This window comes from Mus musculus, chromosome 18 (assembly GCF_000001635.26).
Source record: "Mus musculus strain C57BL/6J chromosome 18, GRCm38.p6 C57BL/6J".
Classification (NCBI taxonomy): domain Eukaryota; kingdom Metazoa; phylum Chordata; class Mammalia; order Rodentia; family Muridae; genus Mus; species Mus musculus.
Window position 1 is genome coordinate 53,929,273 of NC_000084.6, and position 26,959 is coordinate 53,956,231.

At 37.7% G+C, this 26,959-nt stretch overlaps 1 protein-coding gene across 9 annotated transcripts in view; it reads left to right on the forward strand.

Annotated features, from left to right (window-relative positions):
• Csnk1g3 (casein kinase 1, gamma 3) overlaps nucleotides 1-26,412 on the forward strand; it is a 93,603-nt gene extending 67,191 nt beyond the window's left edge. Inside the window, exons 7-14 of one of the 9 annotated variants that reach the window (XM_006526230.2) lie at nucleotides 797-882; nucleotides 1,006-1,090; nucleotides 2,919-3,067; nucleotides 4,178-4,273; nucleotides 7,581-7,676; nucleotides 18,776-18,882; nucleotides 19,373-19,396; nucleotides 23,973-26,306. In XM_006526230.2, coding sequence (XP_006526293.1) covers nucleotides 797-882; nucleotides 1,006-1,090; nucleotides 2,919-3,067; nucleotides 4,178-4,273; nucleotides 7,581-7,676; nucleotides 18,776-18,882; nucleotides 19,373-19,396; nucleotides 23,973-24,027 — 698 coding nt within the window. In that variant the 3' untranslated portion in view covers nucleotides 24,028-26,306. Of the gene's footprint in view, nucleotides 1-796; nucleotides 883-1,005; nucleotides 1,091-2,918; nucleotides 3,068-4,177; nucleotides 4,274-7,580; nucleotides 7,677-18,775; nucleotides 18,883-19,372; nucleotides 19,397-23,972 lie in introns of all 9 variants that reach the window. The other 8 variants (XM_006526232.2, XM_006526231.2, XM_006526233.2 and 5 more) reach the window with 8 other exon arrangements.
• The last annotated feature ends 547 nt before the right edge of the window (nucleotides 26,413-26,959 follow it).

Below are 26,959 nucleotides of genomic sequence, written 5' to 3' on the forward strand. Positions count from 1 at the left end.
TGAGCATCCAGGGTGTGCTCTCTGCTGGCCTTTCCTGGCCTGTGAGCCAGTGAGCTAGCTCCTCTGACATGTCGTCTAGGTGACAGACAGGTACTGAGGACAGTGTAAGTACACGGTCTTTGTAAACCGAAGCAAATGCTGTGGGAACACAGGGTAGAAATTCATCCGTTTCATCTTACTGTGGGTCAGTACTCAGAAAGTTTGCTTTTCTAAAACCATTGAGCATTATTTAGAATAACAGAAAGTAACGTGGCTAATTTGGGAAACATAGCTTGTGTGCTTCACTTTTTAAAAGCATTTCTTGTTTGTTAGCATCTTTGTATTATTTTAAAAATCAAGAAATCTCAATTTAATATCAGTGACAGCATACTAAAATATTTATGTGCTTCCAGATTCTTAGTTTGTTAGTGTCAGTCATTTATATGCTATGTATTTTGTGTTTATCTATGTTTAGGAAATTCAGGCTTTCAGAGAATTATACACTTTAAACTGTATTGTTTCTCAGAACCATTAGCATGTTGTATTATTACTCTTGAGATGGGGTTATAAGATACAGAGAGACTCAGTTTGACCATTAAACCTCTTTTCTATTGGCCTCTATTTCCGTGAATAGATATTATATGGCATACTTTAAAGATGACAATCTGTAAAAGGAGTTTACATATGATTTCATTGTTTATATATAGCAAACACATATTTTACACTCACATAGTAAACTTAGAAGTAGTTATTCTCCATTTGTATATCTTACTGGTAGATGAGAGTGAAATGTCACATTCCTCCTCTTGTGTTTCAGAGCAGAGTAGAAGAGATGATTTAGAAGCCTTAGGCCACATGTTCATGTACTTCCTGAGAGGCAGTCTTCCTTGGCAAGGCTTAAAGGTAATTGGGTTTCTTGTATTTCTTTATTGGAGCTCACAACATCTTAATGTGTATTTAGGCCCTTTGCTATAACTACATAGTTGTTAAAACACCACATTGTTGTACTCTTCTTTCCTCCTTCAGGCTGACACATTAAAAGAGAGGTATCAGAAAATTGGAGACACAAAACGAGCCACACCAATAGAAGTGTTGTGTGAGAACTTCCCAGGTAATGGACAGGGATTGCGTTCATAAAGTAAACCATCCATGTGCTTATGCAGCAAAAAAGGTTCATTTTTATTGCTTACGTTTATAAAGACTTTTCTGTGTGCTTTGAAGAACATGAATCTGATAAAAATAATTAAAAAGTTGTCAACAATTACTGTGTAGACCACAGGAACAGTTTGTATATTTGCTTTACAAGATGGCATTATATGAAGAAAATTCCATCTTTTAATTATGTTAAGACCAATTTATCATGTTTCCTTTAACAATTCATTTTTTATTAAGTTGAAATACCATTTAGTTTACTGTTTTTAGAGTCTCAATCAGGCTTAACAGAAGTTATTAAAATATTAATTTTATTTTTAGAGTACTATAAAACCTTATTTACTAACTTTAGGGAAATATTATGTTAAAGAACTGTATACATTTGAAAATAATTCTCCTTAAGCACTTATGGCAGCTCACAATTAAAATTTACTTAAATAAGGTTCCTAATCCTAAATTAAGAAATGGTAATGAATTGTTAACTAAAATGTGTGGTTGAGATAGAAGCTTATTAATTGCCCAGCCTGTCTGGGCCTTGCTCTGTACCCAGATTGGCCTGGGAATTGCTGTCTTCCTGCTTCAACCTCTTGCGTGGCCTGTGTCACCAGTCATAGCTGTTGATAGTTACTAAACATCATTTGTGGCTTGCACAGTAACATCATTTGTGGCTGCAAAGAAGACTGACATCCTTCAAGATTGAGGTCTTATGTCACTTTGTAGTCACTGATTTGTCTCTGTAATGGACGTACAGTAACAGTAGAATCAGTGCTTAGAAATGGCATGTATTTCCTTATTCACTGCTAGTAAACTTTATTTTCTTTCTTGCTATAATTTCTATAAATGGAAGATTAAGCAATATTGGTTTCAGTCCTAGAAGTTTAGGTTAGGCAGAATGTGTGGCTGCATTAGTAAGGTTATACACAATTCTCCAAGGAAAATGGAGGTGCCGAGGCAATTAGTCCTGTAATTAGACCGGAAGTAAAACAGAGAGAAAGTCTCTCTGTGAGGAATGCTACCGGGTACTACTTTGCCTTGTGAATGAATGGGAGCACAGGGGCAGAAGTTCCCCACGTCTAGATTCCAGCATTGGTAACCTACCATTTCTTTCCACACACCCTACATTCTGACGGTGGAATACTCTTTTAACAGGTTGATGACTTTACCAATTAGATTTTTTTCCCCTTTCTTTTAGAAAGAAAACTTAAAAAAAAAAGTGATATGTAGAAATTTATATATTACCAAGTAATTATTTGACTAGAAATTAAAAGAAGGCTTCTATTGTCTTTCTGTGTCAGATTTTTGAGTTGATTTCCATTATTTTGCCAGCCCAGTTAATTAAAATACTGCTTATGGTGAAGATTGGAAATGTTGTTCCACGTTGGGAATTTAGTGTATGTTGCTGATGCTAAAGGAAACAGTAAACTAGTGCAAATGTTCTCACACGAACCGGCTCCAGCAGGGTTTGAAATATATTGTAAAATATGCAGGAAGTATGCTTTGTGATTAACAGTCATGTATCATGAGCCACTAATTCAACCTCTAGTAAAATTCAAGGAATCTATTCAAATACCATAAAAAAAGTTTTAGCCTTTGGTAATAAGTGTTGCAAACATGATGGTTAAACTAAAGTCTTTACATCTTTTCTTCTTGTTTCCATTCCCTCTTTCTTCCTTCCTGTTTTTCAGTTTTGCTATAATTGAAATTTTTTAATTGAAATAGAATTTGGTTAATTTTTTATTTAGTATTCTAGAGCTATATAGTCAGAATAATTTTTATTTCCTTTCTAGAAGAAATGGCAACGTATCTCCGTTACGTACGAAGGCTGGATTTTTTTGAAAAGCCAGACTATGATTACCTAAGAAAGCTTTTTACTGACTTGTTTGATCGAAAAGGGTATATGTTTGATTATGAATATGACTGGATTGGTAAACAGTTGGTGAGTACTTTATGCTCTTATCATAGAAGATTATTTACAGGATTTTCAATAGTACAGAATTTCTGCTCATTGCAGATTGATGGCAGTTTGTAAGGAGTCCCTTTTACTTACTGTTTGGGGACATTTCTTCAGGGCACCATACTTGGGATTTTGTATAAGTTCTATTACTGGATTTCCTGCTTTTTATAAAAGGTTGTTGAGTTATTTGAGGTTATTTTTTTCCTTAATTTGCCTCTTGGTATCAAATATATTTTTATATAGTGTTCTTATGATATTATACTATTTATATTTCTCTGCAGTAACTTACTATATTCTGCTTTGATCAAAGTTAAGAATTTTAACAGTTTCTCTGAGTCAAGATATTAAGTCTATAATTTTGTTATTTAATAAATATTTCTTTGGTTTTGTAAACATGTATTTTATCTAATAATTTTGGGTATAAGATTTATAAATACAGTTTTATTTTTAATATGAGAAAATAACTTAAAATTAATAACATTAAGAGACCCTTTAACCAGTGGTTCTCATCCTGTGCGTCACTTTGGGGTTGAACAACCCTTTCACAGGGTCAAATGACCCTATCACAGGGGTTGCATATCAAATATCCTGCATATCAGATATTTGCATTAGGATTCATAACAGTAGCAGCATTACAGTGAGACTTGTACATAGATAAAAATTTAAGGAAGGAAAAGGCTGAAATATATTAATACTGATGTTAGAGATGCATAAAGATATATAAAGTATATACATCTAAAAAACTGAAGTAACAGCAAAAATAATTTTATGGTTAGGGTCATTACAATCTGAGGAATTGTACTAACAAGGGTCGTAGTATTAGGAAGGTTGAGAGCCACAACTTTATTCACATAAAAGTCAATATACTAAAAAGTATTTAAATGTCTTTAAAATACTTGAAAATGTAGCACTGTTCCTTTTGTGTTACTCGGGTAGTTTTATCAGTGTGCTTGAGGATCATGGTGCTTCCTGAAGACTTAATAACTTAGCAGTATCACTTATTGATTCATTGATTCCTTTAAACAGTTACTGAAAGTTTGAGATGGGAATTCTGAAGCAGCTGTTCCAGCACTAATTGTTGTTTTTGTTTAGCCTACTCCAGTAGGTGCAGTTCAGCAAGACCCTGCTCTGTCATCAAACAGAGAAGCACACCAACACAGAGATAAGATACAGCAGTCTAAAAACCAGGTTTGGTGCCTTTATGGATATGAAATATTTCAGTTACTTTCCTTATTGACATGTGCATTTCTGTTCAGTGGGTAACACACACACACACACACACACACACACACACACACACACACACACACACGCAAGCATTGAAAGGACTCATGTTTTCAGGAAAACTTCAGTTCTCACCATTAGTTTCAGATAATCCTCAGTTGTTAATTCATGGTAAGAATAGTCAAAACCGAGCCATATTTGGTTTTTAAGAATGAAGTGTTAGAATTATAACACTGTTTGCTCTCTCTAGTTAATTTAGTCCGTTATTTATTACATTTCTGCTGTTTAAAGTGATTTTTATATGTGTATTTAGAAAGGCAGAAGCAAAGGATACAGTGTAAGATGTGATTTAAAATGGGTTGACTAGGTGGAGTGTTCAGAACTCACTCACCCCTGGAAGCAGACATATATGGATGTAGTTTCCTTTCACCTTGTTTAAATTAATTTCTCAAGGCCGGTTTTCTCACCTATAAAATAGTGATGATGCATGTCAACTTTTTAGAATATAATATGTTTTCAGTAATCCTAAACTCATGGATGCTGTTGCTGTCTCATAATTTTTACAGTAAACGCACAAATAACTACATTTTGAAGTAAACTGTACCACTTGACATATATTAATTAATTAAATGCCATACACATTTGCATATTTAATACAGAAAAAGCTGTTTGTTTATTTGTTTGTTTATTTTTGAAGTGACCCTGCAGAGTAAATGCACTTCTTTTAGACAAATAATGGAATAAAGGCATTTTAAGAGTAGTGAGCAGGAGACAGAGGAAAGGCAGAGGAGGGAAGAGCATAAAAGTTGGACAGGGGCAAGCAACAGAAAAGCAGAAGCTAAAAATCATAAGACATTTGTTTGTGGACTGCCAGTCAAATAGTGTGCTTGCCACAGCGTGTAAGAAGATAAGCAGTGATACTGAGGGAGAGGGGGAGCTCTTGTTTCCTGGGGAGGGGAGGGGTAGCTCGCCAGTCCTTCAGCAGTGTTCTCCTGTCCTTTTTTTGTAAGAGGATTTTCAGTTTGCTTAAGAATCTTACCGTCTTCTAGAATCTGAGAGTGTCTAGAAATCCCTTGGTTTAGCCTGCTTCGATTCTGTCCTGCTTTTTATTCTGACTTCTCTTTGCCTGTTAAAGTTCAAGTGATGGTTTAAACAAAATAAAAACTGAAGAACAGTACCATTTATTAATAATACTTCACTACATTAAATATTACTACACTTATTTAATAGTATTACTATAGCCAATTTAGAAAGATTTGTTTTTAAAGTGTAATAGCTTGAATGATCTGACAAGATCACTGTGTAAGTCGAGGGCTTAGAAGTTGAGATTTGGTATTTGTGTCTTCTAAACTAAAGTTCATTTCTTTGGTGTTCCTGAAGATTGGCTCTCTCTAAATTTCCCTGTTGAAGCTATTGCGTATTGTAGTAAGGGAAGCCCTCTCATAACTTAAAGACTTTTAGACTTCTAACTTCTTATTTCAGAGTTCTGTGTTTTATTTATAGTTCTTTTTGCGTTAAAGCAGGGAAGATTATGTATGTGTGTATAATGTTTCAGTGGATCCTTGGAATAGGGCTATGTATAGGACCTGAATGCACAGTCTTCTCATTAAAGAAAAGTTGTGTGCATAGAAAAAGTTCTTAAATATCTATGCATAAGTGAACAGTGTTTTATGACAGATCCTATGGTTCGCAGTCTAAAAGAGGAAACATGAATTTTTTTAAAAGCTCTGAACACTGTAGTGACTGCAGACAGGACAGTCAGTGGTTGAAGTTCAGGTAGCTACAGTTACATGTAAAACGTTAAATCCATATTAGTGTTTATACAGAAGGAGAGCATATAGCTTTTATTACTTTCTTACAGAGCTCTGTCATCAGTTGCCAGTTGCCACAGATGTCTGTCTTAACTTTATAATTTATTTCACTGTCCACTAAATCCACTAATCTGGCTATGCAGTTAGAGAGTGATGAAAAGACAGAACTCTCATAGTGGTTTTGATGGCAAACTTCATGCCATGAGCTATGTAATGTTTTTAACCGTACAGCTTAATTTAGGAAGCTCACTCCCAGAGTGTTTCCCCCCATGTCCTTCTAGTTACATTTCACATCTCTTTCACAAAGGTTACTCTGGCTTCTGGTTTACTTAGGCTCCCTTTAGCCCAGCATGGTTGGTACTTGTGGCAAGATTTTGTGGAATTTTGTTGAAAAAGAAAAAAGAGCACAGGAGACTTTAGCATGTTCGCGGTTAGTGTCAGAGGCTTGGTAGCATTACTGAAGGAAGCTGGCTCTGGTTCGAATCCTCCTTATGCTCTTCACTAGGTCTGTGGTCCCAGGAGTGTCAGTGTCTTTAGCCATGAAACGAGGATGAGTCTGTCTAAAGTTACTCATTCAGAACTGTGCTTTAAGAAGTCTTCCTTCCGGCAGTGCTTTCTGCATGTTCCTAAAATAGACACATTGGCTGTTCTCATTTCTAGTAGAATGCTAGTAGCCTGTGCTAATTACTATACAGATTTTCCAAGGGATCTAAAAACATCCACCATTTTCATTTGGCTTCATAAAAGAAGGTTCTTTAATTAGAACCAAATTGAAAAAAAAAAAAAAACAACTAAAGCAGCAGAGATTCATAATTGTGGGATTGTCTCTTTTAAAACTGTTTGTTAATTCTCACAGTATCAGGCATAGTGCTCTCACTTTTCAGAGACCCTTGCCGTTTTTTGTTTTTGTTTTTTCCTGTTACACTTACAGTAGAAACAGAATACAATGAGACACAGTTCTTAGGATCTCAACATTTTAAGGATTATCTTTTTTTCACATTGCTAAAAATAGCTCCTCATGGAAGAACTCCTGAGGAATTTGTAAGAAAACCCAGTGGCAGCCTTTGCTGCACTCTCATCAGCTTTCCTTCCCTGGTTCTTGGTGGATTTCATTCATGAACAGTGGGGAATATTCCACCAAATTACAAGGAGCACCAGAGACTTTAGGCTGTTTGTAGTTAGCGTCTGTGGAATCTGGGATGGAGTCTATGACTTCCCAAATCCTTTTACTTGTAAAACATTATGCCTCTTACTTGCTTTTATGGCTGATCAAGACTCAGTTCAACAATAGAAACTTCATCTTCAGAGAGAAATAACTGTATGTATTCTAACTATTCCGAATAGTAAGGTTATTTTAATTTTCCTTTTATACATATGTTTTGTAAATTATAAGGATGAGATGTTTAACATATTGGGTTTTTCTCCTTCCATGCATGCCATATGCATTAAATAAATGGCAGTCGGCAGACCACAGGGCAGCTTGGGACTCCCAGCAGGCAAATCCCCATCATTTGAGAGCTCACCTTGCAGCAGACAGACATGGTGGCTCGGTACAGGTATTTTCTGATTTTTGCATGAGTGATTATTTCCCAGATTTATACAACTAACCTTTTTTTGAGCTCATGGCATGATACTCTATCCTTATGAAAGCTTGTGGCCGAATTCTATCCATAATTCTCTCCCTTCGTTATTTAACCAAAAACCAAAGTTAACATGATCCAGAAAGACTACCAGGGATACTACACTTTTGTCTTGGCTTAATTTTGCAAGTACATGCAAAGGTATTAAAGTCACATTTGTGGCAAGTTAGCACAAGTGAACTGTAGTATGAGCGGAGCTTGATTGTCAAATAATAAGCTAATGTCCTTATTCATTCTCTAAATACTAGACCGTTTACAAACCTTTTCCCCTCTCCTGACTTTGCTTCCTTCAAGCTTCATTCCTAGCTATCTAAGCTTTTTCATCTGTACTACTTGGAAATATGCCTGTGTCTGAACTTACAGTAATGGCCGCTATGCTGTCCATTTGTAAATACTGAGTAAGCTGTGGTCTCGCCACAGTTTTTTTTTTTTACTTCTTTCTGTCACTTCCTCTCTGAACAGCTGGTAGCTGCTCTGCACTGTCCCAGCCTCTGTGCGTAACTGTGTAGGTGTGATTGTAGAGACAGGAAGGCTGCAGCCTTGCAGGTATCTCTTTAAGGCAGTCATCTAAACGCTAGTGTAAAGTAACCGACAAACATTACCTCAGCCTGTCTCAGTTTGACATCCGTTGGTTTTGATTTTGTTGCTCAGTGTATTTCCACTTGAATAATTTTCTGTTTTATCAATTTTTCATTCTTTTTAAATATATTATTAATCAACTGAATCTGTATTTTACTTCTAAAAATAAGTTCAAACTTAAGTCTTTAAGTCAGCTCTCTTGTTTTTCTTACCATTTCATTTTAGAGATAAATTCTATAACTACCATTTTTACATATAAAAGGCTATGGATTTTTAGGAATATGTAGTAGAAATGTTTGAATAGTTATAAATTCTGGAGTGGCAGACTTAGGGGCAAGAGCGCCGGGATTCCTGTTATTGGGAAAGCTAAGAGAGGAAAGCATATTGAATTTGCATGAATGCCCGGGTGTGGTTTTACTGGTTTCTGAGTTCTCTTGGTAGGGTTGTGTTATGTGCTTAGCTAGTGCCCAGGGCGACCTGCAGCAGCCACGGCGCTGATAGAATCTGTTCTCTTAGCACCATTTCCAATCTGGTTTCCTGTCCTCTTAATCATCTCATGTGTTTCCCAGGATTAATTAATTTGATTTTTTAAATCACTTTAGTAATTTGTGCTTGCTTTATTTATTTTTCCCACAGAGTACTTGTCCTTTTTTTCTTTCTCCAAAACTTTTCTGTCGAGACTCCACCCAGCTTCATCTGATATTCAGTATATGATCCACTTACCCAGTAGAATTCTAGTACTAGGATGAATACATAGGTAAAATAAGAAGTTATGCTCATTCTGCTGATTTCATGAAAGTGTTTTCAGCCTTAAACCAACTTAATACAGTGAACATTTTTAAAAGTGTAATGGGTAACTTACTGATACCTCAAGAGTGGCCGTGTCAAAATCTTACCCCATTGCAAAATAAAGACTGACTTTATTTACCAAATTTGAAAATCATCCCATGCACACTCCAAATTACTTGATTGTTATGATTATACTTAGATTAAGGAGAGGGTAAGTTAAAACTAATAATAATGAAAAAAAGTACCTAAAAGCTAACTCCTGTGATTATTATGTTGATCCTAAATAAAGGTAGAAAGGGAAGTAACATGTTACGTTTTTCCATGGCTTTATGAAGGGAAGTTGTATAGAATTTTTGAAAGTTTGTTTTTGTTTTGTCCTTTCTTAGGGTTTAAATTGTGTGTGTGTGTGTGTGTGTGTGTGTGTGTGTGTAAGCGTGTAAGCTCTAATGTGAAGCTGCACTCCCAGTTTTAACACTTATCTTCTATAGGCTTTCGCTAGTCACTCTTACACTCCCACCTCCCTGACTCCCAATCACTGTGTTTTTTCTGTGGAACAGTAAAATGCTGTTAAACATAATAGGCCATTTAGAGTTGATGGAATTTCTTGGAGTTTTTGACTTAAAGGCACATCGTAAGATAGCTCTTATTTCTGGTATGCTGTGCATGTGGTCAGTGTACATGTTCAAGAGTGTATGCACATGTACATATATGTGGAAGCAGGAGGCCTATGACAGATATCTTCTTCACTTGCTTCTCACTTTTTTTGAAACAGGGTCTTTCCCCAAAACCTGTGGCTTAATGATTGGCTAGGATGGCCGGCCACGGAGCTCTAGGGGTCCGCTTGGCTGTATGTCACTGATGCTGCAGTCACGGATGTTTACTGTCTGTCCATGAGTATTAGGAAATCCATTCATGGATCCTCATGCGTGCATTCATTGTAGCTATTTTACTGAGTCAGCCATGTCCTTACCCCTCTGATGAGCTTTTTTTTTTTTTTTTAATTTATGTGCATTGCTATTTTGCTTACATGTATGTCTGTGTAAAGGTGTCAGATATTGGAGTTACCGACAGTTGTGAGCTGCCATGTAGATGCTGAGAATTGAACGTGGATCCTCTGGAAGAGCAGTCCAATACTCTTAATTGCTGAGCCATCTCTCTAACCCCCTGATATGCTTTTAATAAAAGCTTGAAGGTTGAAACTTGAACTCTGCCTCTTGTGCACACTGATAACCTAATAGACCAGATATACATGCTACCAAATTGATGTTATGGTTAAGAGAACAGTAGATTAGGTTCATATTTTGTGTCCTGGATTACTTATCTGTAAAAGGAGGATATTAATGATATTTTTACCTCTTGGTTTTGCTTTGAAAATATTTTGCATAAAGACTGACGTTTTTGAAGGACTAGCTAAGTAGAATCAAGTACTTTTGTAAATCAGTGAGCAGCTGTATTTTCATTTCCTGAAAGTGAAATATGAAGACATAACCAAGAGAAAAACATTGTCAAATTTGATTTTTCCCCCTTTTTATATTTCTTTAGTGAAATAATAGAAATATGTAGCTATACATTTGATAAACTCTAATAGAAAATTGAAGATCAGATTAGTATATCCAAAGATGTTATTTTGAGTCTTTTCTTACCTGTGTATGTTTCGGAGAGCCCCTGATGAATTTAGTCTACACATCTCTGTTAGCCCATAGAATCATTTTAATGAATATGGATGGGAAAGAGACCTACCCATTCATAGTTTTATCTATTCATTATTCAGAAATATCTAAGTGATTCTTAGGAGCTAGGCCTTGTTCTGAGCTCTTAAAAGAAAAAGAAAATGGAGAGACAGGATAAACTAGACCAATGCTAGGAGAACATGTAGGAAAACGTACCTAAAAATGGCTGGACTAATGGCTCAAATTTGCATGCCAAAAGTGCTATGAATACCAAAGAATCAGTGGCAGTTATTAGTCAAAGAATAATAGGGGAAACAGAAGTGCCCTGTGCATAAAGCTGTTGAAGAGAGAGATGCCCTGAGGAATTGAATTCAGTCCATCTGGGTGTGTGAGAAATGAAACCAAGAAGTATGTAGGTTGTAATCTGTCCTTCTTGTTAAGTTTGAATTTTATTTTGAAGATACTGGGGAAACAGAAAGAGCATTATGGATTAGAGGACTAGTCATGGTGGTGCATGCTTGTAACCCCAGCACCCAGAGGCAGAAATGGGATCCCCAGGAAAGCTGACCAGCTAGACTAGCTTGAATCAGTGAGCTCTGGATTCATCAAGAGAACCCGTTTTCAACAAAGAAATTGGAGAGCAATAAAAAATCGATACCTGATGTTAACTTCTAGCCTTCATACATATGCAAAACCTCATACACAGTTAAGCACTCTACGCACGCTCGCGAGCACACACACACACACACACACACACACACACACACACACACACACATGTCTATTGTCTTTCTCATTTTCCTTGTTTGTTCATGTTGATGTGCGTTTGTGATAGTTCCATATGTGGCTGCTATGAGTACTTTGCTAGGCATGGATGCTCAGGTGTGTGTAGTATCCTGGCCTAGGTGTTTTGGGAAGACTCTTAGGAGTAGTACAGTTGGATGATATGGTAATTATGCTTTTTAATTTTGAAGTTCATCTTGATTTCCACAGTGATTACACTACTTTACTGGCCCACTAGAAGGGCATAGGGCTCCTCCTTCCCACGCCCATCCTTACTAGCAATTGCTGTTGAGTTTTTGTTTTCTTTTTCTTTAAGACAGGGTCTTACGGTGTAGACACAGGCTGTCAGCCTCAAACTCCTAGACATCTGCCTGCTTTTGCTTCCCTGAGTGGGGGTGAAAGGAGTGTGCGTGCCCCTAGGCCAGGGCTTGTGGTCTTGCTTATTTATTTGATGCTAGCTGGTCAGATTCAAGTCGTGTTGAAATGTTGTCCCTTTCTTTCCTTGTGCAGCTTTAGGGCTTCAGATTTAGAGCTTTAGTCCATTTTAATCCGGTGTTTTGCAGTCGGGCTGATAGAGATCTTGTCTTATTCTTCTACATGTAGATACCCAGTCTCTAAGCACCGTTTGTTGGACAGGCTGTCTTTACTCCAGTGTATGTTGTGGTTATAACTGCACCAAGTTTGTGTCTGGACTTTTCTATTCCATTGGTTTGTGTATCCGTTTTTGTACCAATACACTGCTTGTTTTATTATTAAGGTTTTATAGTACAGTTTGGCATCTGTACGTCCACCATTGCTCTTAATGCTTGTGATTACTGTGGCCATTTGAGGCCTTTGTGCTTCTAAGTGACTTTTAAGGTTGTGTAGAATGTCATTTAAATTTTGGTATGGATTATATTGAACTTGTATATATTTGGTCAGATAGCTAGTTTCATAATATTGTTTCTGTGAATTTATGATTATGGGAATTCTTTCTATTTGTATCTTCTTAAATCTCTATTTTTTATTGTCTTTCATTTATTGTTTAGTTTTATTGTGAGGTACTTGTGCTTTGAAGCTGCTGTGAATGAGGTTTCCTTCTGATCTCTTTTTCAGCAAGTGTGGTAGTGGTCTAAGAGCTACCACACTTTGAGTGTGGGTTATATACCAGCTACTTTGCTGAGGTTGTTTCATAGATGTAAAAGCTTTCTACTGGAATTCTTCAGGTCTTTTGAAGCACAGAACTATCTTGTCAGCAAATGGGGATAGTTTCTTCCTTTCCTGTTTGTATTCCTTTTATTTCTTTCTAATGCATATTGATCTAGCCAAAACTTTTAAGTACTGCACTGAATAGAAGTAGAGTGGACAGGCATCTGTATATGTTTATGTCGTTTGTGATTCCAACTCAGTACAACGTTGTTTAGAGCTTTTATTATGTTGAGGCATGCTCCTTCTATTCCTTTTTTTGCCCAGAGCTTTTGTTATGAAGAGATGCAGAACTTTGTTAAAAGTACTTTATACATCTAGTGAGATATTCATATGATTTCCCCCCAAGAATATTTACATATAGCATTACATTTATTTATATGTATATAGTAAATTTCTTGTGCAGTTCTCTGTAATGAAGTATGTTTAATCATGGAGTATGATTCATTTTAGTGGTTTTAAATTCAGCTTGAGAATCTTTTGCATCCATGTCCATCAGGGAACGTTGGCTGATGCATTGCTCTTCCTGTTGTTTCCATGTCTTTTTGCATGGGATGGTAACTAGAGTACATGGGGACTTGAGTTTCAGTTGTTTTTCTTCTTTACCCATTTCCTTCCCTTAATTTTACAGAAGGTTATATTATTTTGGCCTTCTACAGTCACAGGTAGTGCATTTGTGAGCTCTAACTGACCTTAAGTGCATTTTTATATCATGTATGTTTTTTAATTTCCTCTGTTACATTAGCAGCGTGTTTTGTTCTTCCCAAATGGTTCTGGGGTTGAGTTCAAAATAGGCTGTTCATTAAAAACAAGCTGAAATGCTCTCATGTAAGAGCTAACCAGCAGTCACAAAACTCACAAGACAGAAACATGAAAAGGCATGGTATATCCAGGAGAGCATGAGCTAGTGCAACAGTTGAAATGTCAGGCAAAGAATCCAGAAGTCTACTTCTGAAGACAGCCAGTGATTCCTAGATGGCCACGTCCACAGTAAGAAAATTCATTCAGGGTACAGAACCACAACTCAGCAATGTAGAAGAGAAAGTGAACCCCAAAGGTTATGTTTATACACTCTGGGATGTCTAATGTTCTAACCAGAGATGTCTCCATAGTGTATTCCAAGTTGGAGAAGCAAGCCCCGCATTCAGACCTGTACAGCCAGACCAGTCTTGTGTGGTTTGTTTTCTTTTCGAGACATGGTCTCTTTATGTGCCCCTAGCTTCCTGGACCTGCTATATTAACTAGTCTGTCCCTCCAACCTACAGAGAATCAGCCTGCCACTGCCCCTGTGTGCTGCAATAAAAAGCATGCACCACCACGCCTGCCAGTTTTTACACCTTTAAAACCTGCGCAACCTTGAATATGCTGGAGGCTGCAGATGTCAAGCAGTCCAGTGGCACGTGAGAGTTCTCAATCCTGTGACAGTGAACCTTGTGGCAGATACCTGGTTTCAGAGGCTGGCTTGTCAGCTGATGACTGGTTTGGACTTTATGGAATTCACAATGATTCTTAAGTGATAGGTCAAACTCTTAGTGATTAAGGTGGGTTACTAACTACCGTACCCTGTGCTGCTCAGGCTGAGGCTGCTGACTCTCTCTTTATGACTGCCTGCTATAATTATCTCTCACTTAACGCTTCGTGGGGTTGGTTCCAGGCTCTTGGACCTGTGATTGCTCCTCATTATCAGGCTCTCAGGGTAATTTAGTGTTAAACACTAGGCTCCGTCTTAAGTAGCTACCTTCACAGCACTTGGAGGCATGGGGAGTGGACCTCTTCCACACTGATGACTGGTTCCAGCAGAGGAGTCACTATCTAACCACAACTATGAACTATCTTCAGAGTTTCTCTAAACTGTGTGCTGGTTCTTTGGGTAGGATTGCTGATTTCTTTTCATCAAGGACTCCTTGCTTAACTTTAGATGGTGCTTCTGTGCGTGCAGAAGCTGTGTCGTCCTTCCCTGGACTATGCAGGAGCTTTATTAATAATAATAATGATTATTATTATTTTATTTTTCATTTTTAATTACATTCGTGTTTTTCCACTGTGTCTCTTTGGAATGGAATCTACACTTTGTTTTCTTGACTCTCCTTCAGGGTGTTATAGAGAAGCAGTTTCAGTCTGTCATTTTACCCTGGAAGCTTAAAGATTACTTTGATAAAGGCTTGATTAAGGGGAGAGGAGTACGAGTCAGAGTCTATAAAAAGTCTGTGCCTGAAGCTGGGTGTGTTAGCTTGTGCCTGTAATCACAACACATAGGAGGCAACGGGAGGATTGCTTCCAACTTCAAGGCTCTTAGTCTGAGTTACGAGTGTCTTTAAAAAACATTACGTAACTGAGTTGCATCGATGAGTACTAGAGATGAGAGGAAGTAAGTTTGACTGGATCTGGGGGCCGGAAAGGGAAGAGCGCTGTTGCTACCCCGTCTGCTGTGCTTGTCCTTGGTGGATCAGCTCTCTGGAACTTGGAATGTAGCCGCCTTAACAGGGAATCGTGACCCAATCCCACTGTAGCTGTACTTTCATCGCTATGGCTTCATTCAGTTCACCACCATTAAAAATAGAGTCTATGATAGTTGGCAACTGTAAGCAAAAGGAAGAAGAAAAATGTTAAAGAAACCAGTGTGCCGAATAACCACTTTGCAGTTGGAAAGTTTTTTATTTGAACCTTAGGAATGATGTTGTTTTGAGAACCTGAGCCAAGACAGTCATAAAATCATAAATCATGCAAAAGACAAGTGCAGCCAGGTACTATTAAGGAAAATGAAAAGAATAATATAAACTGCCATAATGAGTTGTTTGATTTATTCGCATGTATAGTATCATATTCGAATATAGATAATACTGACACAAAAAATGATGTAAACAGAAGTATCTTGCAGTGTCAGCGAATATACATGGTTCAGTGTGAGAAGAGTAATTTTCACTTTGCTGAGAGTTTTCCATTGTGCTACTTGTATATAGGACTTTACTAAAAACAAAACAAATCTCAGTTTTCTGTATCAAATCTTTATTAATGCACAGTTAATAATGAAGAACAAAATTGAGTGACTATTATAACTTCATCTTCTCCACATAGTTTTCTGGGGTGCTGACATCTTCAAAAGAGCATTTGTAGAAGGATGTAGTAATTGTTTCTATTATGTAAATAATTCTACACTAGTATAGGAAGTTTCCTGGTGAGTCTCACTGATATGAATCAGTGTGATTCATTTATTGTAATCTCCTGTTTTAATAACAAATTTTCAATAACTTCTCAAAAGATTTGAATGCTGAGAAAATATGATACAATTAATGACTCTATTAGTGAAAGTTAAGTTGAAAATCTTCCTTATCTTGGTTGAAAGACAGTGAAAACTAGTTATGGCAAACTATACCTCTAGTCCACAGACTGCCATTTTACTGTGGGTTATCTTTTAGCATAAAAACTATGAATTATGCTCTAGTTATAGTTTTTAAAGTATATAGTAATTCATCATTTACTGGCTCAAGTTCTATAAACTGTAAAAAATATTATTTTAACTGTGTCTCATGGATCAGTGTAGTCTTTAATGAGTGTTCTAGAGAAAGATTTTACAGATGTTTGTGAGCAGGTTTTAGGATTTCTGTATTTATCGGTTAGATGTCTATCTGATACTGTGAACCTGTGATGTTGTAAGTAGCTTTATAATTTTTTTTAATATTTGGAAAGTATGAATTTGTTTTTGAAAACCATTGCCTATGAGCTGGGCATAGAGATGCCAGCTCTTGGGAGGCAGAGAGAGCCTGGACTATGTGGCAGCCTCTTTTTCCTACCTTCCCCACAGACACTTCTGACCAAGGCGCTGCTGCTTTGGGACCCCATCTGTCTTATCTGACTGTGGGCGGCTTGTTGTGGAAGTTGCTTGTGGGCTCTCTCCTCTTGCTGTCCATTTTAAACTTTGTAGAAAAATATAGTCAGTTTAATTCCTTAAAATACTATGATAGGGTTTTGATTTTTGTCCCAAAGTTAGAATGTCAAAGCAAATGTCTTTAAACATAATAACAGTAGACTATAAGACATCTGATAATATTCTGAAATGCCAAACCTCACATTATCTGTCATTTTATAAACTTTGCTGAAAAGAAGTCAGTCTGAAGAACCATGCTATTCCAGTCCCAGCTCAGTTATTCTAGAATGCCAGCTGAGTAGACCCAATCTTTAGAATTTGACTTGTGAAATTAAAAAAAAATGCATTTGCTTAGTTGATTGCCTTCATTTGTGCCCTGTAAAGCACCTCTGCAAGAGGCTGGCTGAGAGTGGCGATGGCCCCCATGTCTTCATCTGTGGCTCTGTGCACCGAGCTCCATTTCGGCCTGGTAGTTGAATAGACAATACCCTTTTCCATTCCATAGGCCAGGACACCGAGATTTAGCACGATCAGGTGTCTCTCACGTGCTCGCACAGTTCTCAGTGCTGTAGCTAGCTTTTGGTATGGACCCATCTTAATATAGAGTGATCAGCTGGTGCCAACAGAGACAGAAGTTATGTAGGAAAATCGGGAATGAGGTAAGCCTACAGAATATAGGGTGGGTTTTTTTTTTCAGATTTATCAAGGAAATTCTCAGATTTAAATAAACAGAAGATGGAATTTTGATGATTAAATGAATGGAAGAAGCTTAGGGCTAAGGAGGGGGTGGGATGTATCTTTTCAAGTTTAGAATGACAAGGAAAGAAGAAATAAAGGTGATTAAATGAATTTATACGACCTTCGATAATTTAGGAATTTTGTTATTTTTTTTATCTTAAAAGTCTTAACTTTTCATTTGTTAATGGCAATATTTATTTACTCTGACAAATAAGTAGCTGTTCTGTGTCAGGCATATCAAAGAGCAAGAGATGAGATTCCTGCTCTTATGAAACAGTTTTATTGGAGGCAAAATATTAAGTACACAGTAGATAAATCAGGAAGTAAAAACATCAAGACAAAAACAAAAATGCACCAAGGAGTAAGTAGTAGTCATTGTATGCCTTTAGTCCAGCACTTAGGAAAGAGGCAGGCAGATACCTGTGAGGTCAAGTTCCAGGAAAGCCAGGGCCACACAGGGCTACCATGTCTCAAAAATAAAAACAAACAAATAAATAAAAGTCAACACAAATAACTTATACAGAGAATCAAAAATAAAGTACAATATAAAGACTTTTTCTGCATGGAAGTTTTAGATGAATGGTAGATAAAGCCTGTCAGAGATGCTCTCTAGGACTCTAAGAAGACAGTCCATAAGTGAAAGAGCAGTCCTAGCCAGGGGCAGTGGATAATGCCTAGGCCTGAAGCTTGGTCTGTTAGAAGCTGGTGAGCTAAGGGGATGATAATAAGAGATCAGTGAGCCAGGCAGGCAGTAAGTTATGTGGGACGTTAGCGTGGTATGAGGAATATAGCTTTTTATTCTAAGTTAGGTGAGAAGCCAGGAGTTGGACTTTTCAGAATTATCACAGCCAGGTTTATACCTCGAAAGGAGCACTCTGGTTGCTGTGTGGATAATATATTTACTTGCAATGCAAGTCAAAGCTAATACTAGTTGACAGGTTTTTGCTCTTAAGAGAGGTCATGCTGTTTTGTACTGGAGTCGGAGTAGTAATAGATAGTAAGAATTGATTAGATCGGGGATGTATTTGGGGGAATATCTCATAGGACTTCCTTATAGATTGAATGTGGAGTCTAAGCAGCTAGCTGAATGGATGGTACTGTTGTTCCTCAAAGTGGACGGTGTGAGGTAGAAGTTTCAGCACTTATAGATTGGAGGAGGGAAGTAAGTCATGTGTAAAGAGAAACTGATGGAAACCTTGAGGTAGGAGTTACTTTTAGAAAGCAACAGAAAATAGAAGTTATAAGATGGAAAGGAAGACAAGCACATGTCGAATGGCTTTGACCTACTAATTGTTTTATGTTCCTCATATTAACTTTATAATTTAAATGTCTCAATCTTTACTAAGTATATGTGATTATGTATGTATATATGTGATATATAAATATTCTTTCCCTTTACTAACCAGGTTGTAAGTTCTACAAATGGAGAGCTGAACACGGATGACCCCACGGCAGGACGGTCGAATGCACCCATTACAGCTCCTACAGAAGTGGAAGTGATGGACGAGACAAAGTATGCTGTCGGGTTGCTTATTCTGGGGATTTTTTTGGTTCATAACTTTGCACGTTTCAACTTTATAGTTCCATACAATTTTTCCCCCTGTAGGGAATAGAGCACACAAAAGAAGTGATATAATTATCTTAATGACTATTTAAAGTAGTGCTACTTTAGTAAATGCATTCTTAATACAAAAATAGTTATTTAGAAACTGTGCTCAAATTTTCATTTAAAATTAATAGGATACTTTCAGCTTTTGATATTTCGGGACATTCCATAGCTACCACTGCCGTACTGTTACTTTTCTGTAAGTGTAAGTGCTTGGGATCGTAGGCTGCTGCATGTTTAACGTTACTGTAAGATTACTGGTAGGATATGGACTGTAGCAGCGCTGCTGGGAAAGCAGTGCGTGAACAAGAGTGTGATCCTCTAACTGTGGGCTGTTTGTGATGATTTCTCTCTCCCTCTCTCCCATGTCCTTTTCTTTTTGTTTTTCTGTGTATAGCTGCCAGAAAGTATTGAATATGTGGTGAGTTCTCAAGTGTCGGCAGGCAGAAATAGCTCCATTGACTATAATTTCAAGATTTAACACCATTTAATACAAACAAAAAAAAATCTTTACTTAGAAATTACAATTGGTAAAATAATATTATTTGATAACAATAACATTAGCCCTTGAAAAGCAAGAAATAATTGTTGAGGAGCTGTTTTGCCTGCTGCAGCTTTTTTGCTCTAAGTGACATAGTTTTGGGGCTCTCCTTAACTGCATAGATGGTATGCCAACCTGCTCTTGCCTGCATAGATGGTATGCCAACCTGCTCTTGCCTGCGCATTTGTTCTGGAGCATGGAAGTTCTTATTTGTTACTTCTTAAACAGAAAGCTGAGTTTTTGAGTTAAACTTTATATTTTTCTGTTTTCTACCTTTGGATACATATTCTTTCCCCCTACAGCATCACTACAATCTTATTTCATTTACTAACCAGTACATTAAAAGTCCTCTAATAGTTCTTAGTAATATTCTTCCTGGGAGAAATGATACTAAATTTTATTTATTTTCTGGTCTTTGCCTTCAGGTGGAATTCTGTGTTTAGATTTCTCTCTCAGTTTCCAGACAGATTTTGAGTGAGTTCTGCAGTGAACTGAAGCCTTAGAGGAGTCAGTTTTAAAGCCCGCCATGCATCTTATTACATCCTTAAACTCTCATCCACCAGCTGAAAACGGGGAAACTGCTGTGGATAGTTTTCTTACCAAGCAGTGACCCATTTCAGTTTCATTTTAGAATTGATTGGTGGTGTGACCAAATTTAGTATATTTCAAGACATAATTAGTCAGCTATTTACTTGTTATTAAATAAAAACTTGAACTACAGTGACTTATGATTGTGAGTGCTAAGACAGTTAATTATCTCAGGTAGCAGCACGGCAAGTCTGATGCACATGCCGTTGCGGTGAGTGTTCGCTGTGCCCTTCTGCTCCTCTGTGGGCTACTTTGTTAGGCTTGTTTCTTTTCCTAAAATGCTGCGAATAATGCCCGTGTCATAGGGCAGTGAGAGAGGGAGTGACTGGTAAGGCTCAGGTTTGTCTGTCACGTGCACGGACTCTAGCTATTACCACGCCTCTGTGTGCTTCATCACTGGCTGCCATTTGTGCTCTTCACAGGAGAAGGCTTCTTCCTGCACTGTTCCACGGCATTGTTAAACCTGGGACTGGGTTCACATCCTCCTAGACACAGACTTTTGATCCAGTCTATCCGTTCTTTATATGTCCAGTAGTTAACACTGCAGAGATTTCAGAATAGCGGATTTCACAAACTAGCAGGAGAGGCTGCAGTTGCATTAGTAGATTTTAGTACATGGTGAAGCTTTCACCTGGTAAAGAAAAGGGCCACTTCCTGACTGAGTAATCAGAGAGAGAATGCTTCACAGAGTGGCTTTCAAGGATGACTTAGTTGTGATGTCTCTGGGTGTGTGCTCAGATAGCCTGGCCTTTCTCTCCAGAGCCTTGGAGGACAAGAATGAAGAATGCAATGGAGGATTATGTCGCCTCCTTTTCCTTCCCAACCCATTTGAAACCTGACACTATATGTTACTGCTGTCTTGTTAATCTGCCTGTCAGTTTCTTTACACAACTCTTGCCTAGCTGAGATATGGAGAGATAAGAAATTTCACATGAGGTATTAATTTTAAGGTAAGATACTTATTTGTCAGGATAAAGTATTAGTTGTCATAATAGGCATTTTTCTACGTGCTCATGAAGCCAAGGCTGGAGAGACTGAGAAACTAGCTTCTGAAGTCCTTCGTGGGTGGCGCAGGCTGGATGCAGGCATAGTCTTCAGCAAAGGCGGGGCTGGAGGATCACTGCAGAAGGGTAGGGAAGAGCTTCAGAGCCAGTCAGGAGAACATGCTTCAGTGTGAGTCAGAGAAGTCAGGGTTTAACACAGGTCCAGGAAAACAACGCGAAAGCGCTTCCTCGGTGGCAGGGCAGTGGGCAAGGTGAATGGGACGTGTGATGTGAACAGCTGAGCCGCGTTCACTGTGATCTTAAGATGGGTTCCCACGGCACAGGCCGTTCGTTTCCATTTGTTCACACAGGTGCACTATTCACACCGCCCCACTCTCTGGTTCTCAATGTCTCACTTTTAGTTCTGAAAGCTAAATTCTTCCCATTTATTAAATAGCTATCTTTTCTAACTTAAGTATTGTTGGATACAAAAACTATACCGACTATCTTAATCTTGATATACAGACTCAGCATTTAATGAATGCCTTCCAGCTCAATTTTCTCCAGAAAGGCCTCGTAGTAGTACTGAAATAGTCACTTTGTAGCCTCTGGTAGAGTTTGTGCCTCGTGGTAAGGACTCCAGATTTAGAATACACATATACTTTTAACTAGAACCTACTGTAGCATTTAGTTGTGTGAAGGAGGTAAATCCTTCAGTGTATACTAAACAAGTGACAGCGCTGTGCCCTTTGATGAGCCAGTTCGTGTGCTAGCCACTGCACAGCTTAGTTCTAGAGTGAGGGAGGCACTAAGGCAAACAAAATCATTTAAAAATAATAGGAAGTGCACAAAAAAGACGGTGTCATGAGAGAGGCACTACCAGATTGGGTACTGAGAGACAAGTTAAGAAGGTGACAATTTCTTAATCATCAAGACCATGAATCAGCTGGTTTTGAAGTGACTTTGATCTTTAAAACTAGCATTTCAGTTTACTCTTTGCTGGTGGGCAAAGAAGATGCATCAATGCTGCCCTCTGGTGGTAGTTGCCTTAATAGTATGCCATCCTATTATTCTAAAAGTTACATGGTTTACATTGTTTTTTAACTTAAAGGACTTGTCCTCTTAGAATTCATCTTAAATCTGTATTTAGTTTCAAATAAATGCTTGGATATAGGTCCCTTATTCAAGAAATGTTATTTAACCAATGTGAAGAACTTCACTTTCATAAATGAAAGCAAAACCAAAGAATGGAGTGTGAATACACAACAGCATAGGCAAGCTGGCAACTCACAGCCAGCTTATGGCAAGACCTGTGCTGATTGCATTTGCCATTGGAAAGGCTTACATCGTTTAAAATAGCTCTTTAGTAGAGAGGTTTTGAAGGAATGTACTTAGGGCTTGAAGTGACAAATGATAATAGATAGGAACATTTAATACTTCGAGCAGGAGCTTTATATTAGACAACACTAAAGTTTCCCTGTAATATCACTAGATTTTTAAACTTAATATTATACAAATTTGGTCTATTTCCTTTAAGTAACTTTTTTTTTTTCATTTTAGCTTTTACCCTGTGGGTGTTGTCTAGTAATTGAAAGATTTACTTGAATAATTTTTTTATCCCCCTCCAGTTGAGACAGGGTGTCATGTATTCGAGGCTGAACTTAAACTCTACATTAGAGGGTGGCCTTGAACCTCCTTATTTTTCTGTCTGTCTCCTGACCAGCTGCAGTGGCCCTGAAGACTGAGTCGGGCTCCGCTCTGCCCACCAAGCAAGATTCTTTTTGCCTTTCTCGTTTTGAAATCTTATATATCTCAAATTTGAGAAAGGATTAGGTTCATGTAATTTAAAGTAAATGCGGCTGTTTTGTTTTGTTTTTAACTCCTGAAACAATGTATTATTCTTAGTCCTTGTTGGATGGCAGTAGCTCTGCTTTAGGCCTGTGAATGTTTCATCATACACACAGGTACATATACTCTCCCACCCATTGCAGTTACCTCAGAAAGATAAAGTTGTATATAGATGGTTTTAACCTACGAAAAAAGACAAGGAGTAAATATATAGTGTTTGAATTTTTTTTAAAACTATATATTTAAAAATAAGCCTTGAAAACATAGTTTTTTAGTTATAACATGGACATGTTGGCTCTGTGATTTTAAATGTTAAGTATAAAATTAGTTTGATCAAAATTAAATAACTTACAGTAGCCTTTGACTCTTAAAATGATAAAGAAAAAAATAAACGTGAAGGCAAATGGGTCAAGAGTTTATATGATCCTCAGCTACATAGTGAGCCTGAGGCCGCCTGCACCATTAGAGTCTGTCCCCCCAAAAAAAACGGAAAGAAAGTTCCAGTCTTTGTCCTGTACTAAATCTACGTTCTCTTTCTGCTTCGGAAATATGGTAGGATATTTGATTGATACTGGTTGAGGTTGATTGATGCTGGTTTTTTGTTTTGTTTTAGGATCTAAACTGATTTGTACTAAAACAAGACCCCTAGTAATAAGGTCATTATTGCTTCTGTAACAGTGGTTTCAGGAATCAAAACTCTCAGAAAGAAAGGGAGCAACTATACAGATGAGCTTTATAAAAGCAGCCCCCCCCCACCCCCCAACTCTCCAGTGTCCCGAGTCAAATGAGTCAGAGCATTGTAGTGTTTTCAATTTTTAGAGCAGTCTTTGAATGTCCTGCTGTACACAGAAGGCATGCTGATAGGACACAGTCATAACTGCCGTAGGCTCACTAATACCATGCTTGGCTGACATGTTTTCTCTCATCTGTCTTGCACGAGCCTGTTGCTTTCTCTGCCCTTCTCAATTACTGTGATAAGTTCAACCTGGAGTAGCTTTAGTGTTTTTATAATAATGGGGTGTTGTTTTTATCTACAGGTGCTGCTGTTTTTTCAAACGAAGGAAAAGGAAAACCATACAACGTCACAAATGACTGGACACAGACAGATCCTGGGGAGTTACTTACATGTTCATATGCTGTCTCGTGATTAAAATCATCTCTGTAGTGACCACATATATTTTCAAGGACTCACTCTTGAAACAAAAATGTCATACTTTCATATTTCATTTTGTGATTGTCTTACATTCATTCCCCCCACCCTTAATTTAACTTTATGGAAGCTTTAAGATTTTGTCAAAACACGAGTGCTTTGCCCATCATTGAATTGAATGGACCAATGAAGTGGTATTGATGAACACAGTTCCATAGGACATTTTTCAGAGGCTCTTCTGTTCTAGAAAACAATACAGGTGTCCAAATATCAATTAATTGTACCTAATTTGATTTCTTTATGTTTTCTATAAAAGCATAATCAAACAGGAATTTTCTTCCCACTGGATAGTGCAGCAGAGAAAACAGTTGCCCAAATATTAAAAACAACTTTCTTGAACAGTTCCTGTTTTGTGGCATCTGCATTGATTTCAGTATGACTGATGGTACTGTTATTCGTGAATCATATTGACATTCTCTCTGTGAAATCATGGTACAGTCACTGCCCAGAGGTACTGAGGAAAATGTACTATGGGATTGGCAAACGGTGGCGGTAAATAATCAGCAGTTGTTGGCAATGCGAGCTCGGCTTCTGTGGCGCCACTGTGTGAAGTGCAGCTGCAGAAGAAGCAGGAGCGCCAGGAACGTTTGTTTAATGTCACTCTCTGCTTCCAGATGATAATATATACTAGATGGCAAGAAATGAGTCCTGGAGAAGTAATGTATGGGAGAGTTTAAAAAACACACTAAGGAAAGGATGACAATGTGAAACTTGTTTCAGTGTGTAAGGCTGGAGCCCCTTAAGAGCCTACTGCCCCGTGGCCACATTTCTCTCAGAAGCAGAAACCCGAGGACGTGCCATAGAGTGGTGGCTGCCTGTGATGCCTCTCTTCAGATGCAGAAAAGAGTCCTACTCCCAGCAATAAGCACCGGGTCACTCTGTTGCCCTCTGTGCACACTAGTCTCGTGTGTTCAGCTTTGCTAGTTCTCTGACATTTCCTGTCTTGAGCATAATAATGTGGCTGATTGGAGAATGTTCTGGAGAGGGTGGGCTGGGTGCGTTGCCTCCATAGCTTTCACAGTGCCTGCATATGCACAGCGTAACAGTTCTGTTATGCGCCAAGTCCATCCCACTTTGCAAGTGTGCTCTGTTTTACGCCATGAGGACACAGGCATAGTTTGTGTCTCATCCTGTCAGCCGGGTGGTCGAGAGTTAAAAAGGCTGGCCAGACAGATGCTGTTGATCATATCACACATTCGTCTTCTACTTAGAAACCCGTCGCTCCTCCTCCCTGCGCTCTCCTCTCTGTCTTAAGTGTGAGCCTTCAGGTATGCTTATTTATTTTTTTTGTCTCAAGGTAACATTTAAAATATGTATTAAAGGAAATGAATCCACATTTTTTTACTTCCTTATTGAATTTACAGGTATTTAATTGTATTTTGTAATTTATTTTTCTTATTAGCCAAAAGTTCAATGTGTTGTTTTTGATAAATTGGGCGCCCACATGAACATCCCAGGTCAGGACATCGTTTATCTTTATTTTTGATTTTAAAGACCTACACTCAACTGAGAAAATATTTGCTGTATAATTTGATCAACAGTTTCCATTCTCTTTGTATACTGTCATGATATCTAAACTGCAGGAGTTAAATACTGAGTTTTTTATTTTGTTTGCTCTGAGCAAGGTAGATGGATATTTTGGCCATTTATAATGTGAAACCACTTCTTTACAGTATTTGACCAAATTTGTGTGTCTATGATATTTGTAAATACATGCGATATCTGTATTTCTTATCATAAACCTATTTAGTTTTATTCTCAGTAGGGTTTTTGGACTGTACAGTGTTTATATGATCTGAACTCCTTATACATAAGAAGGTGTGTATATTAATCCAATTATGGACTTAAATATTTTAAAAGTATGAATACCCTTATTTGCTGCAAAGGCCAGTGTGTAGACATTTGCTTTTTAGCAATATTTTTAAGTGCTCCGTTTTCGTGCTGGAGAAGAAGTCTTTGGCACACAGACTGGTCAGTAATAGGTGATGCAGGTATGTCCAGGTTAAGCCAACAATGTTTTGCATTTCTATGCTTCTTTTCTGTCAACACTAATGAAATCAACATTGCCTGAATGTCTGAATACTGAAACACAGCCCTGTTTAAAAGTATGTAACTGAAAAAAAAAAAAAAAGAAATAAATAAAGGTAGTTTTTTTAAACTCGCTCTTTCCCCTTTCCTCTAACCATGAGTGAACTAATGTTTTTCATTGCTGCACAGAGCTTTAAAAATGAACTTCTGTTCGTTTACTACTTACTCTAAGAGGCAGGGCAGAAGGAAGCTGCTTTTGTCATTTTGTGTCTGTCTCTGTTCGATGGGAGCACAGTTGTTAGGAGCACATCACAGGAAGGATCTAAGCTTGCTTTGTTTTCATTTTTAAATCTTTGGAGTTACTTAATAGAGCAATTGGTTAAAGCTGTCCTCTAACAACTTAATAAAAAGTGATTTTATTTCTGTTTTGAAAACAAAGTCATGCTATTTTTGAAAGTTCAGTTAATTAATTTTAAGTGAATAAAGTCATTTCAGATGAGGAACATAAATATATTTGCACCAGTAATTTGACTTCTCGTTATGATAGGTCCTTTAAGCATTTTACCAAACAGTGTTAATGGAGCCTTGTTTACTGAAGGATACTGTAGGCAAGATAAGGCAAGCAGAACCATTTAGTCTGTGGCTAGTATGTGCACTGAGCACCAGAGACTTCGAAACGGCATGGAAGAATGGACTAGGGAGAAGACTAAGCAGGTAAGAGCGTCTTCTATACAAGTGTGAGGGCGTAAGTTCAAATCCCAGGAACCTCTGTAAAAAGCCAGTGTA